The sequence below is a fragment of the Melitaea cinxia genome, chromosome 28 (genome assembly GCF_905220565.1).
Source record: "Melitaea cinxia chromosome 28, ilMelCinx1.1, whole genome shotgun sequence".
Lineage (NCBI taxonomy): Eukaryota > Metazoa > Arthropoda > Insecta > Lepidoptera > Nymphalidae > Melitaea > Melitaea cinxia.
In genome coordinates, this window is record NC_059421.1 from 3184166 (window position 1) to 3196408 (window position 12243).

The window sequence follows — 12243 nt, forward strand, 5'->3', positions numbered from 1 at the left end:
TCTTTGAAGAGCAACTATTGAATCAGAGTAGAGATTTTTTATGATTCTCCTAGTACTGGAAATGTTCCTTTTAGTTTTATCATGATATGATTCTAGCTTTTTATTTATATTTTTATTCTGATGTTTATTCTTGAAGTGTATATTTTTGATTCCTTCGAAGTGGGTATATTTACGACGTTGTTTTTTCAGTATTTTCCCAATACTAGTTTTAGGAACACTTTCAACACTTAAGGTATCGCTTAAATTTGATTGTAAACCTATTAAATCAATTGATGAATTTGCGTGTTTTTGTGTATGATGTTCAAGATCTTGAAAACTTATATTAATTCCATCATTCTGTTTTTTGATTTTTAAATCAATATCACTTATAGTAATTTCATCCTTTGAATTTCGTTGTTCATTTAAATTCATTTTGAAATCTTCGCCAAGTCTCTATTTCAACGTAACTTACTCTGCATGTTCTAAAACAAAATGATATTTACTATAGAAAGTTTTACTAAAAATTACTAAACATGGGATAATGAGTTAGTCGTGGTAGTAAAAATATTGATTCTCACCGTTTATTAAAATGTAAATTAATTTTCTAGAATCCTAAATCCGCGAGTTCTACGGGGATATTATTAAAGTTATCAGCTGTGTTGTGTTTGGGTAAATATAATCTTCGTAGTATGTTTTGTTTTGGTTTAACAAAATCTTTCAAAACATGGATATAAAACAACCACGCGATCAGTAATAGTGGTATCCATAAGAAAAAACAGTAAATACACCCCTCCCAAAAACCCATACTAGAGCTGTTTCTGATTTTTATTTTCTTGTCACACGATTTGCTATCAATATCTATACAGATAGATGACCTAGAGCGATTACAAAGTCCACAGTCATCATGTGTTGATGTAAACTCGGTACATACAAAATCAGCATCTTCGTGACATATATCGTTATTACAATGAGTATCATGGTTGCAGTTCGAATAAATATAGAGTGGTTTTATATGTCGACACTCTTCCTTACACGAGTTCGCATAATATGAGATATTATGGTTACAGCGGTGCTCCTTAGGTTTAACAAAATCATCGCAATAAAATGCTAGTAATTTGTTTTTATCTGGTTCCATAGATACATCAAACAATGATTTCGATTTAGGTAAAGAGCAAGTTAGCGCTGCATCGACTACTGTTTCGGTCGTACGTGTAACATCTTGTGCAGCTGAAGTCATATCGGTTACTTTTAATATAGATTCACTGTCAATAATTCTGTATGAAGTACTTTTCTTTAATAAGCGTGGATTGTAATTTTTAACACTTTTAGACTTTGGTTCCTTCTTAATTTTTATTCCAGAAATTAATTCACTTCTAGGGGATATGCTTGAAAATTGTGTACATTTAGATGTTTTGATTGTATTAGCCAGGTTTTCATTTGATGTCTTTTTAGCTGGTTCAGCTAAAACATTTCTGGTATCCTTGAGTATGCTCTGTTTGCGTTTTAAGTGATCATTTGCAATTTTTTCCGTTGCAGTTGCTAAAGATTTAATTATGACTTTAATCTCATTTATTTCTTGAGAAATCTTTGTGTGTTTTACGTCATGCAAACTTTTTTCACTATTTACTTTGTTGTTTGTTTCAGACGTATCTGTAGACGTTTCTTTTCTAATTATATATTTGACTTGACTAACAGCACTGTCTAAAAGAGGGATAATATTTTGTTTTCCATATGAGTTTTCATTGTTATAAGCAGTCGTTTCGAATGTTAGTTTTTGATTACGATCAGTATTCAAAGTAGTAATTTGACTTTCTTCTACGTGATTACAATTATCTTTTTTATTTTCCTTCGATGGAAATATGTTAACATGAATATCTACTTTTACATCTTTATTGCCTTCCCAATTCGAAAAATATCTCATTATGCTTTGAAAATGTTTTAATATTGTTTTTTCCTGATTAATTAAGTTATTAGACTTCTTAAATAAATAAGTAAATTGTTTTGATTTTACGTATTTGTATTGAGATAGCTTTTTCTTACACTTACTATTTTTTCTGCATTTGGCTTTATAAGTATTAGGTTTAGTTGCCGTTTTAAATCCTTTTTTGTTTCTGCTTGGATATTCAAAACTCTGATTTACTAAGTCAATTGTTATCAATGGGTCACTCAAATCTTGGTCTTGGTGTGTTTCTTTCATATGATTCTTATTATCGAAAACAAGCTCCTTTTCTTGGTTCCTTGCTGAATTACATACATTCTCTTGACTACCACCACTGTATATATTTTGATAATAGTTTTTGATTTTATTGGAATTATTAGAAATTAGTCCGTTTTCTTTAATTTTTCTTACAATTCGGTTAGTTGAGTTGTTATTGGTAGTAGAATCGTCGACTAGGTTTTTAATATCTAATAGTGGTTGAGGTTCAACATCATTTATTTTAGGTTTTTTATTTTCATCATTATCATAAGTAACACAGTGTTTAGTCAGTGATTTTGTAGGTAACATCAAAAAATCTAAATTAGATGACTTAAAAATGTAGTTACTGGATTTACTAAGAGATAGTAGAATTTTCTTATGTCGTAATCTTTTCATGTGCTCACGTGAGTTTCGACATCTCTTAGTTTTGTGTGCATGTCGAGGAAGGCTCAGCGTTGATATAATTCTTAAATATTTGCCATTTAAAGGTATACTTAAGTTAGATGTGTCATTAATTTGTTTGGTGTTGTTTAATAAAGTATCTTTAAGGCAGGTATTTGATTGTACTTTAATTTTTTGATTTGAATCGTGATTAACTACCTCAACGTCAACTGTATATGTATACGACGAGGATGTATCATGATCATTTGCTTGCAGTTCTAACTTATGCAATATTGAATCAAGTACTGTATCAATTTTTTGTTTTGTTTCATTCTTTTCTAACAAATATGTTTTAATCCAATCACTTAACAAGGTTTTAAGATTATCAATAATTATTGATGTCAGATTGATATTAAAACAAGCGCTTGGAAAATTAACTTGTTGTTCGCTGTCACCACAAGCACTTGTATCGTGTTTAAATTCATCGATGGTCTCATTTTCTGTTCGATTAATAGAATATTTAGATTTAGTTGATACTGTTGCGCGATTAATAAGCTGATTTCTTTTTCTCTTGCAATATCTTCTCATAATACATATATCTGTTTCAATACTTAAATCTCTTTTCACGGTACCGTTATCTTCATAATAGTTATCCTTAGGCAAATTTTGCTTGAGCTGCAGTAATAAGCTTTTGGTGAAAATTTGAGATGCTCCAGAGTATGTTTTCGAATAAGTATGTAATGTATTCAAAGAATTTTTAAATAAAAGCTGCGTAGCTTTAGCTGCGTATTCTCTGCAATCTATATTTTGATTTCGAGTCATGATACTTCAATTCCTTTCGATATTTGGTCAAGTTCTTCTCTGCAAGCAAACATCAGTTCATCTCTTTCAGATACAATAATTTCACTTCGTACTTTTTGTCTTAGTAATGGGCGTTATGTATAAAACTGAGAATATATAAGACTTTTCACAAATTCTTGTTAAAAATTTTCTTTAAGTAATAAAGTACCTCAGCAACAAAATTAATAAACTTCAATTTTAATAAGAGGCAACAGGACGAATATTGTTTTAAGACATTTAATAAATATTTTACTTATTTTATCTTAACATTGAAGCTACGATAAAATTTATCGAGTTTTATATACAGCTTAGTAAAGGAAAATCTAATCAAGTTTTAATATTAAATTTATACAAAAAAATTTGATTCCTGTCTACTTATATCGTCATTTCAGCCTATTGCAGTCCACTGCTGGACATAGGCCTCCATAAGTTCGTGCCAAAAATGCGTGAACTCATGTGTTTTGCCCATAGTCACCACGCTGGGCAGGCGGGTTGGTGACCGCAGGGCTGGCTTTGTCGCACCGAAGACGCTGCTGCCCGTCTTCGGCCTGTGTATTTCAAAACCAGTGGTTGGATGGTTATCCCGCCATCGGTCGGCTTCTTAAGTTCCAAGGTGGTAGAGGAACCTTGTTATCCCTTAGTCGTCTCTTACGACACCCACGGAAAGAGAGGGGGTGGCTATATTCTTTGGTGCCGTAGCCTCACAGCACATTTTTATATGTATAATAAATTGTAATATGGAATATTACTACTCACCTTTTCAATGTGAAATTTGACCATTTTATGTTTCATTAAAATAACATATATAAATTTATTAATAAAATAAAAGTTTGAAATTACATAGTAAATAATTTTCGCAGATAATTTTATTTGACAAATGACACGTACAGGTCCAGCCAGTCTTTGTTATTGTCATCGATACTAATTTTTTTTAATATAATAGTTATCATTACATAGTATAAAACAAAGTCACTTTCCACTGTCTGTGTGCTTAGATCTTTAAAACTACGCAACGGATTTTCATGCGGTTTTCTATGTATAATACATAGTAGAGGAACACTAATCGTTTTTGCAACCTTGCGAAGCCGGGGCGGGTCACTAGTATTATACAAATTATTTTCGAAATCATAGTGATTTTTTTATTATGAATAAATAAATAAAGTAAACGATGTTTCATATTAATTTACTTTTTGTTAAATCAAGAGTATTCTTTATATAATAAAAAAATTAACAGAAGCAACACTTACAAGCAATTGGTGTTGTTATCGCTAAATAAAGCGACCACTTCAAGGGAATTGGTTATATAAAATGTGTAGATTCATCGAAATTGAAAGTAGTTTACATTATTGTCAAAATGCATAGCCCGATAGACTGAAAGTATGGTAAAAAAATGTACTTTATGTTTTGTCCCTACTACGATTATGCAGTTTGAATTAGTTGTTTTACTTTTTATACCATCTATAGTGAGTCCCAATGGTTTGTTATTGCTGTATCGGCCTAAGGATATAACAAATGAATGTGCCTTCTCTAGGCATTTACGGTTTGACATCTCATTTGGGATGGGAATGTCGGACACAACCACTTTGGTATCATAATATATATTGTTGATTTTTTTGGTTAAGATCATAATGAACTGATTACGTTTTGTCTAGAAATAATTTAGTCTAATATATATTAATTTAACAAGGTTTTGTGATGATGTGATGAAAACCATGAGCATGAATAACATCATAGCACTATATTGGTATATTTTATATATAACAACATAACAGCCTTAATAGATACTACTATAAGAACATAAGAATTCATATTGTATTTTCCCTCACTTTCACAACATGAGAATGATTCAATGCTGAGCAAAACCTTTGACATCCAAAGTAATATTTCAGGTGTTCCGCACGCTAAACGATATAGACTACGAATGTGTAGTCGAAGTCGTGGCATCGTCACCACAGTATCTTCTTGTTGTGGTCAGATACCCAACGACAATTGCGTTGAATTGTGCTGTGAACAGAGACGCTTTGACAGTCCTCAAGAGATGGCGCTGTGTTAGACTCTGTGATCTTTTGGACAGGGAAGTTTATTCACCGTATTTTGTGTTTACAGTCAAGAATCGGGTCCGATTTCTCTTCAAGAGTAATAGTAGTATCAATTCAGATATTAATGTAGGTAATAAATTTAATTTGGTCAATGTAGCACGATTAAGCACAGATTTTAAATATTTTAAAAGTGATTTAGTTGTATAGTAAGTTTGGTCAACTTTGGCCATAATTCAATTCATATTGTACGTTAGAAGAACAGATATTTACACTAACAGGGTATGGTAACTTACTATTAATTACCAGTAATTAGTAAAGTAATTAGAAGAAGAAGAAGAAATATACTTTATTGTGCATATTACAAGCTAGCATACATAGTATCTTTAAAAATAAAACTTACAAAATAATATAAGGTGTGAAAAAATGGTGATTTTAAGTTTAAGGATATTTCAGGCGAATTTCTACCAAGTAACGATCACGGCAGCTCGTCGCGCTCCAAAAAGTGGTTGTTTTATGAGAAATGAGACTATATGTACCGTCGACCACATAGATTACTGTTTCACTACAGGTGTGGTCTGTGACGGAATCAAAAATTGCGGCGTGGATGACTGGTAATACTGTAATAATTGTATATAGTTCATAAATAATAATCTTTTTTCCAACATTAAACATAAAAAAAAAAAAACTAAATAACATATGAATTGTAGTATTGTAGTATTGTATTGTTATGAATTGTTGTATTGCTGTGTGGTTACGGTAATGAAGAATATAGCCACCCCCTCTCTTCCAGTGGATGTCGTAAGAGGCGACTAAGGGATAACACAGTTCCACTACCACCTTGGAACTTAAAAAGCCGACCGATGGCGGGATAACCATCCAACTACTGGCAATGGAATATACGGGCCGTAGCCGGGCAGCAGCGTCTTCGGTGCGACAAAGTCAGCCCTGCGGACACCAACCCGCCTGCCCAGCGTGGTGACTATGAGCAACACACATGAGTTTACGCCATTTTCGGCGTGAACGTTTGAGACCTATGTCCAGCAGTGAACTGTGATAGGCTGAAATGATGATGATGAATGATGAATTGTAGTAAAATATGTATTTTTGGCTTTTAAACTTAACGTTTTAAAATATAAATGACATGAGATGCATTAGGCATTAAAAACAGAGTCTCGTTTATGTCTAATTACATATGATTTAGTATCATAATTAGATTTAAACATATTATTATGATATAGTTACATATTGATGTCAAATTAATTTTCAATCACTTAATGTCGACTGTCTCACTTAATGTTGACTGTGTCCCTCAGGTTCGACGAAAGAAAGTCGAGATGTAGTCTACCAGTGGAAAAGCTAGGCTATGCGCCAGTGATAGCAGTGATGGCTGCGTTGCTATGTCTACTCGGAGCTGGTGGTCATATTCTTTATCGTTGCTTACCACCAAATGCAAAGTCTTTCTTTATTTTCAATGCGAATGAAGATAACCGTCTTTGTATCGACCCCGTACTGGTGCCACGAGGTGTGGCACCTGATATTGGACCGTTTAAACGGACGTCTATAATACCGGTATATATTATAGTTTTTATATTAGACATTTTAACACATGTTTCTATATTTTTTATTCATCATCATCACCACTTCAGTCTATTGTAGTCCACTGCTGGACATAGGCCTCCGCAAGTTCACGCCAAAAACGGCGTGAACTCATATGTTTTGCCCATAGTCCCCACGCTGGGCAGGCAGGATGGTGACCGCAGGGCTGGCTTAGTCGCACCGAAAACGCTGCTGCCCGTCTTCGGCCTGTGTATTTCAAAGCCAGCAGTTGGATGATGGAAGATGGATATTTTTTATTAATTGTTTTTTATTTTATAGCATTGAAAATGTTGAAATTTTTGAACAGTAGGCAAGAAAATAGCCTTGTTTAATTAGTTCGAACAAAATATGTATTGATTCGGTAAACTTTATTTGGTGCTAAAGCCTGTTTTGAGCTTGAATTTTTGCTAAGTTATTATTATTTTGTAAATTAAATTTTCGGAGCTCCATAAAAGCTTTGCTCAACTGAGGTTTTACCACTACTTACATACTACACTGCAACCGACATTCCTTTGAACATGGCTTTGTGTCGCTCTTGTGTTTAAGATATTTTGAACTGTTTTGACTAAAATTAGGTGATTATGAAATTAAGTTAATTTGTAATATCTTAAGCTATAGTTGTGTAGTTGTTTATGTGAAATTTGCAATTTATTTTTGCTTATCTTTATGTTTAAGGCTGTTAGCAGCTTCTCGTCAGAGAGTGACGCAGTTATAGAAAATGTACAGGCTAATGAATTACAAAATTTAAGTGAGATACACGAAGAAGAAGTCGAAAATCAATTGGAAACGGTTCTTGAATCAGATGAAATTTCGGATATACATCTGAGTTTGAAAATGGTTATAGAAAAGTTTCTGCAATTAAATTTTATTAAAATTGGACTAGTTTGTATAAGATCGTTATAGCAATATGTAGTCCACCAGTATCTTTATACTTTTGACTTTTATTTTTATTTTTATGTGAACAACTATTCTTTACTAGTGCCACAATAGAATAGTTGGTTCTAAGTGATCATTTCACATCATTTAGGATACTATTATAATACTTGCTGAAATTGTGATGACGAGTTAATTGTTTATAAGATGATGTGGACATATTAGATACACAAAATAATTGCATCAAATAAGTTAATCTTATTATCTTTAACTAAGGTAGGGCACAGCAGAAAATTTCCTGCTCAAAATCTGGATCAGCGAGACTTGGGAAGTATCTCGAACTTACAGAGATCACAGCTAAATAATATTGTTTTCAAGCAGTGCTGTGTTCTTGTGGTGAGTAAGGTGACCAGAGCTCCTGGATTGTAGGATTGGCTACGCGCTTGCGATTCTTCTGTTGTTGCAGGCTTCCGCAAGCTACGGTAATCGCTTACCATCAGGTGAGCTGCACGCTTATTTACCGACCTAGTTGTATATAAAAAAAATCTATCCCTTACAAGCTGTTACCATTTGACTGTAAATAATTTGTATTCGATTTATAATGATCTGATATGATTTTTAGGAACAACCAGAATTTTCCAGAAAGAGTAAAATGAAATCCATGTCAGAGAAGTTGCAAGGTAAATTTAGATCTGTAAAGAAGTATGCTATAACGCAAAGGACAAGCCAACAACCGAATAGAATTAATGATGTTTAATTATTATAACACTTAATTTTAGTAATTGGAATTATACAAAAATATTCTTTTTAATTATATCATTTAGTTTTACGTTATTTATATTAAAATTTATTACAAACTCTTTTGTTTACTATTAAATATCGGTCCCGGTTGTTATCAATTATCATGTACACCTGATAACGATCGTCACTCATAGTAGGGAATATATCCGCCAACCCGCATTGGAGCAGTGTGTGGATTAAGCTCTGATCCTTCCCCTACACGGGGAAAGAAATCTGTGCCCAGCAGTGGGATATTAAAGGCTGAAGCGAAACTATTAAAAAACGTTTACCAAGAACTACTACTATTATTATCAAGATTATTTCAAATATTCAAAAGAGCACAAGTAAAAAAAACTTTCACTAAGGCGTTAACACAATTTGCTTGATGACCATCTCGCTTAAGCCTGATCAAACTGAATACCCTTAAAATTGTCCGACCTTCGAAAATGTTTCTTAAAATTTTCAACTTCACGTCGTATTTTAACAAGATAAAAGGGTTGTTGCGTATTGAAAACTAAGATGAGAGATAGATCTTAAAGATAAATTAAAGATTTGTACGTATGTAATTTGTATTGTAACGTCAAAGTTAGTTTTGATTTGACTAGCCCGTTGGCGCTGTTTGTAGTGGTCCTGCTTTGTGCTACGCTGGTTGTGAGTTCGATTAGCGTCTCAGTCTGAGTGTAATATAAGATTATATATTTATTCATATGTATTATTTATATGTGTATTTATCGAAAAAGAAATTTACCTAGTTGGCTGTTACCTATAACACAAGCATTAAGTTGTTATCCTTAGGAACTGATGACTGTGTGTGTATGCTAAAGATATTTTTTTAAATTGTATGTTTAAGTAATTTTTTTTTATTATACTATACATGCGAATTTTTTTGCATTACTTATCACGTATTTTCAAAATAATTTCGTAACGATTTAACTCCGATCGGACAAAATGGCATATTATGACATTTGACTTATTATGTTATTCGTCTTTTCGATAATAATCAAACAAAATGGTTCGCGACTAGTCTAGAAAAACAAACCGACAGGGTTGGAACAAAACCTCTATGGAAAAGAATCACTTAAGTAACCAATAAATTTATTGTTAAATTTATTGTATTATTTAAATTTATTGTAGTTACCTGTAACAAAAAAAAAAAAAAAAAAAAAAAAAAAAATTAAAAAAATTAAAATATTTAGATTCTGGCAGTAAAAGTATTCAACGTCTAAGCCAAAAAAGGCAAAATGTTTAAAATGTTTGTGCAAATGTGCAAAATGTTTTACGTTCGAACTCTTATTTGTAATTGACTGATTTTCAATATAAACTTGAGATGCCATATTGTCCATATGTTTGTCATTTTAGCCACGTAGGGTGGACAAAACGGTTTTATTTTAAGTATTTAGAAATATATGATATTTATTCTTATTGTATTAAGTTGATTGATCTCCTTAATTCTAGCTAGGTAAGTAGTATGTCATTTTGTACGCCTTTCCCCTAAGTACAATCTGGAATCCGTCATTTCATTAAAATTTTAATTGATATTTTATAGCATTTAAAGCGCTTAAAAGCGCTGTTTGAAGTGTACGATCGCTTAGTATAATTTTAAGTTGAAACAGTTGTGATTCCGCTAGAATTACTTTAAAATCTGCTTTCACGGTTTGGACTTCGTTTAAATGCGGTTAGTCTCTTCGAGTTTTATTAAAGTTTTGTAAATTATTCATTCTGTATTTTGTAGAAATGTTTCTTTGCTGTATTTTTTCACTTCAGCGGGCTTTAAATTTCACTGGGTTTACTGATTTTAGTCAACTTAGTTCTAAAAGAGTAAACTCTTGTAGAATTACAGAAAACTATCGATAGGAAGCACATCAAAGATAGATTTTATTGAATTCGTCTGTTGTTAAAATTATATTAAGCTTATCTATTAACCGACTTCAAAAAAGGAGGGAGGTTCGCAATTTGATTGTATTTTTTTAATGTATGTTAGTGTTACCTCAAAACTTTTGACTGGGTGAACCGATTTCGATGATAATTTTTTAATCAAAAGATGGTGCTTGACATGTGGTTCTATTTCAATTTAATTGAGATCTAACAAGTACTTTTATAATAATAATAATCATTTATTCATACTCACACACATACATCGATATACAGATAACTTAAAGACAAGACAAAAAATAAAAATCACAACATAACAACTCTATTAAAATATAACTATGTGGATAGTATCTATACATATAATAAAATGGTAGGAAAGTCAAAACTGTACATTGACTGTCCGAAGTCAAAAATATGATTTTTAGAATTTTTGTCTGTTTGTCTGTTTGTCTGTATGTATGTCCGGGATAAACTCAAAAAGTACTACATGGATTTACTTCAAATTTGGCACGAATATTATTAAGAAGTCGGGTCAACATATAGGCTACAAATTATCACGCTATCACCTACGGGGAACGAGCAGTGAACCTTTATTTCTTCAACGCATTCTGTAACAACGTTTAATCTAACGACGCATATTTGAATGTTGTTATTATGTTGATAACCATGCTATAAGCTAGCTTCACACTATAAATATCACGCAATATAAGTAACTTAGGCCGATAAACATAATTAAATGATTATAAGTACTATCAAGACAATTTTAAAGCAGCGCCATGTATTATTTTTTTTAGCCATATAACTATATTCATTATTTTTTCCATCTGCTTCAGTCACAACCTATAACTTAATTCAGCAGAATCACCATAAAGTCATTTATTCAAAGCGTGCTGAAAATAAGCACTCTTTGAAGGTCAATTTTACAAAATACAGTCTCCCTCTGTTACGGCAATTTCTGTAGATATGAAATGTAGAGAAGAAACAGGTAAATGAATGTTATTATAAAAGGTATAATCGCAGGTATTTTTGGTGCTGTATAGCGTTCACGCAGACGACGTCGCGGGCAGCAGCTAGTTACAAATAATTACATTGGAAACAATGAACATAATATACAACTAAAATAAAACATAATAAACTTAAAAATGATAATAATATGTAACTACCCACATAAAAACAACAATGATAATTAAAAAAAAAAAACAAAATGAATATCGAGTTTTCGAGTTATATCTAATAATGCTTATTTACTTGACCATTTTTCGTCAACCTACGTAGTGTTATACCGCATAACTTTTCACTGGATGTATATATAGATTTTTATGATTTTTGTTTAAAATGAAAGCTGATGCTTGTTTTGTAGTCTCATTTAAATTTGACCAAGATCTGATGAGTACTTGTTGAGTAATCTTTGGTAACGCGTATTTATTTGACTATTGTTTCGACTACTTACCATGGCCATATAATTGAAGTCGGTTTTTTTCGGTTGCGAGCAAACACAATTACTAATATTATTTTGTATATGTCGTAACATAGATTTTAAACTTAGTTTTTTTTTGTTTTTAAATACATTTGAAAAGTAAACTTCTTTTGTTGTGTATTTATTAGATCGTTGTGTAAGTAAATTTTTAATATTTTAACACAACGACAACTGCAACCTTAAGCATAAGTTACACAAGTCGCGCGCAT

The 12243-nt window shown here is 31.9% G+C and overlaps 1 protein-coding gene across 1 annotated transcript; it reads left to right on the forward strand.

The window, feature by feature from the left end:
• The first annotated feature begins 520 nt into the window (after positions 1–520).
• Positions 521–8662, forward strand: LOC123667416. The gene is made up of 9 exons (XM_045601320.1): positions 521–524; positions 750–757; positions 919–955; positions 4844–4983; positions 5287–5562; positions 5890–6047; positions 6750–7005; positions 7708–7869; positions 8528–8662. Exons 1-9 carry the CDS (start codon positions 521–523, stop codon positions 8660–8662), a joined length of 1176 nt encoding a protein of 391 aa, XP_045457276.1.
• The last annotated feature ends 3581 nt before the right edge of the window (positions 8663–12243 follow it).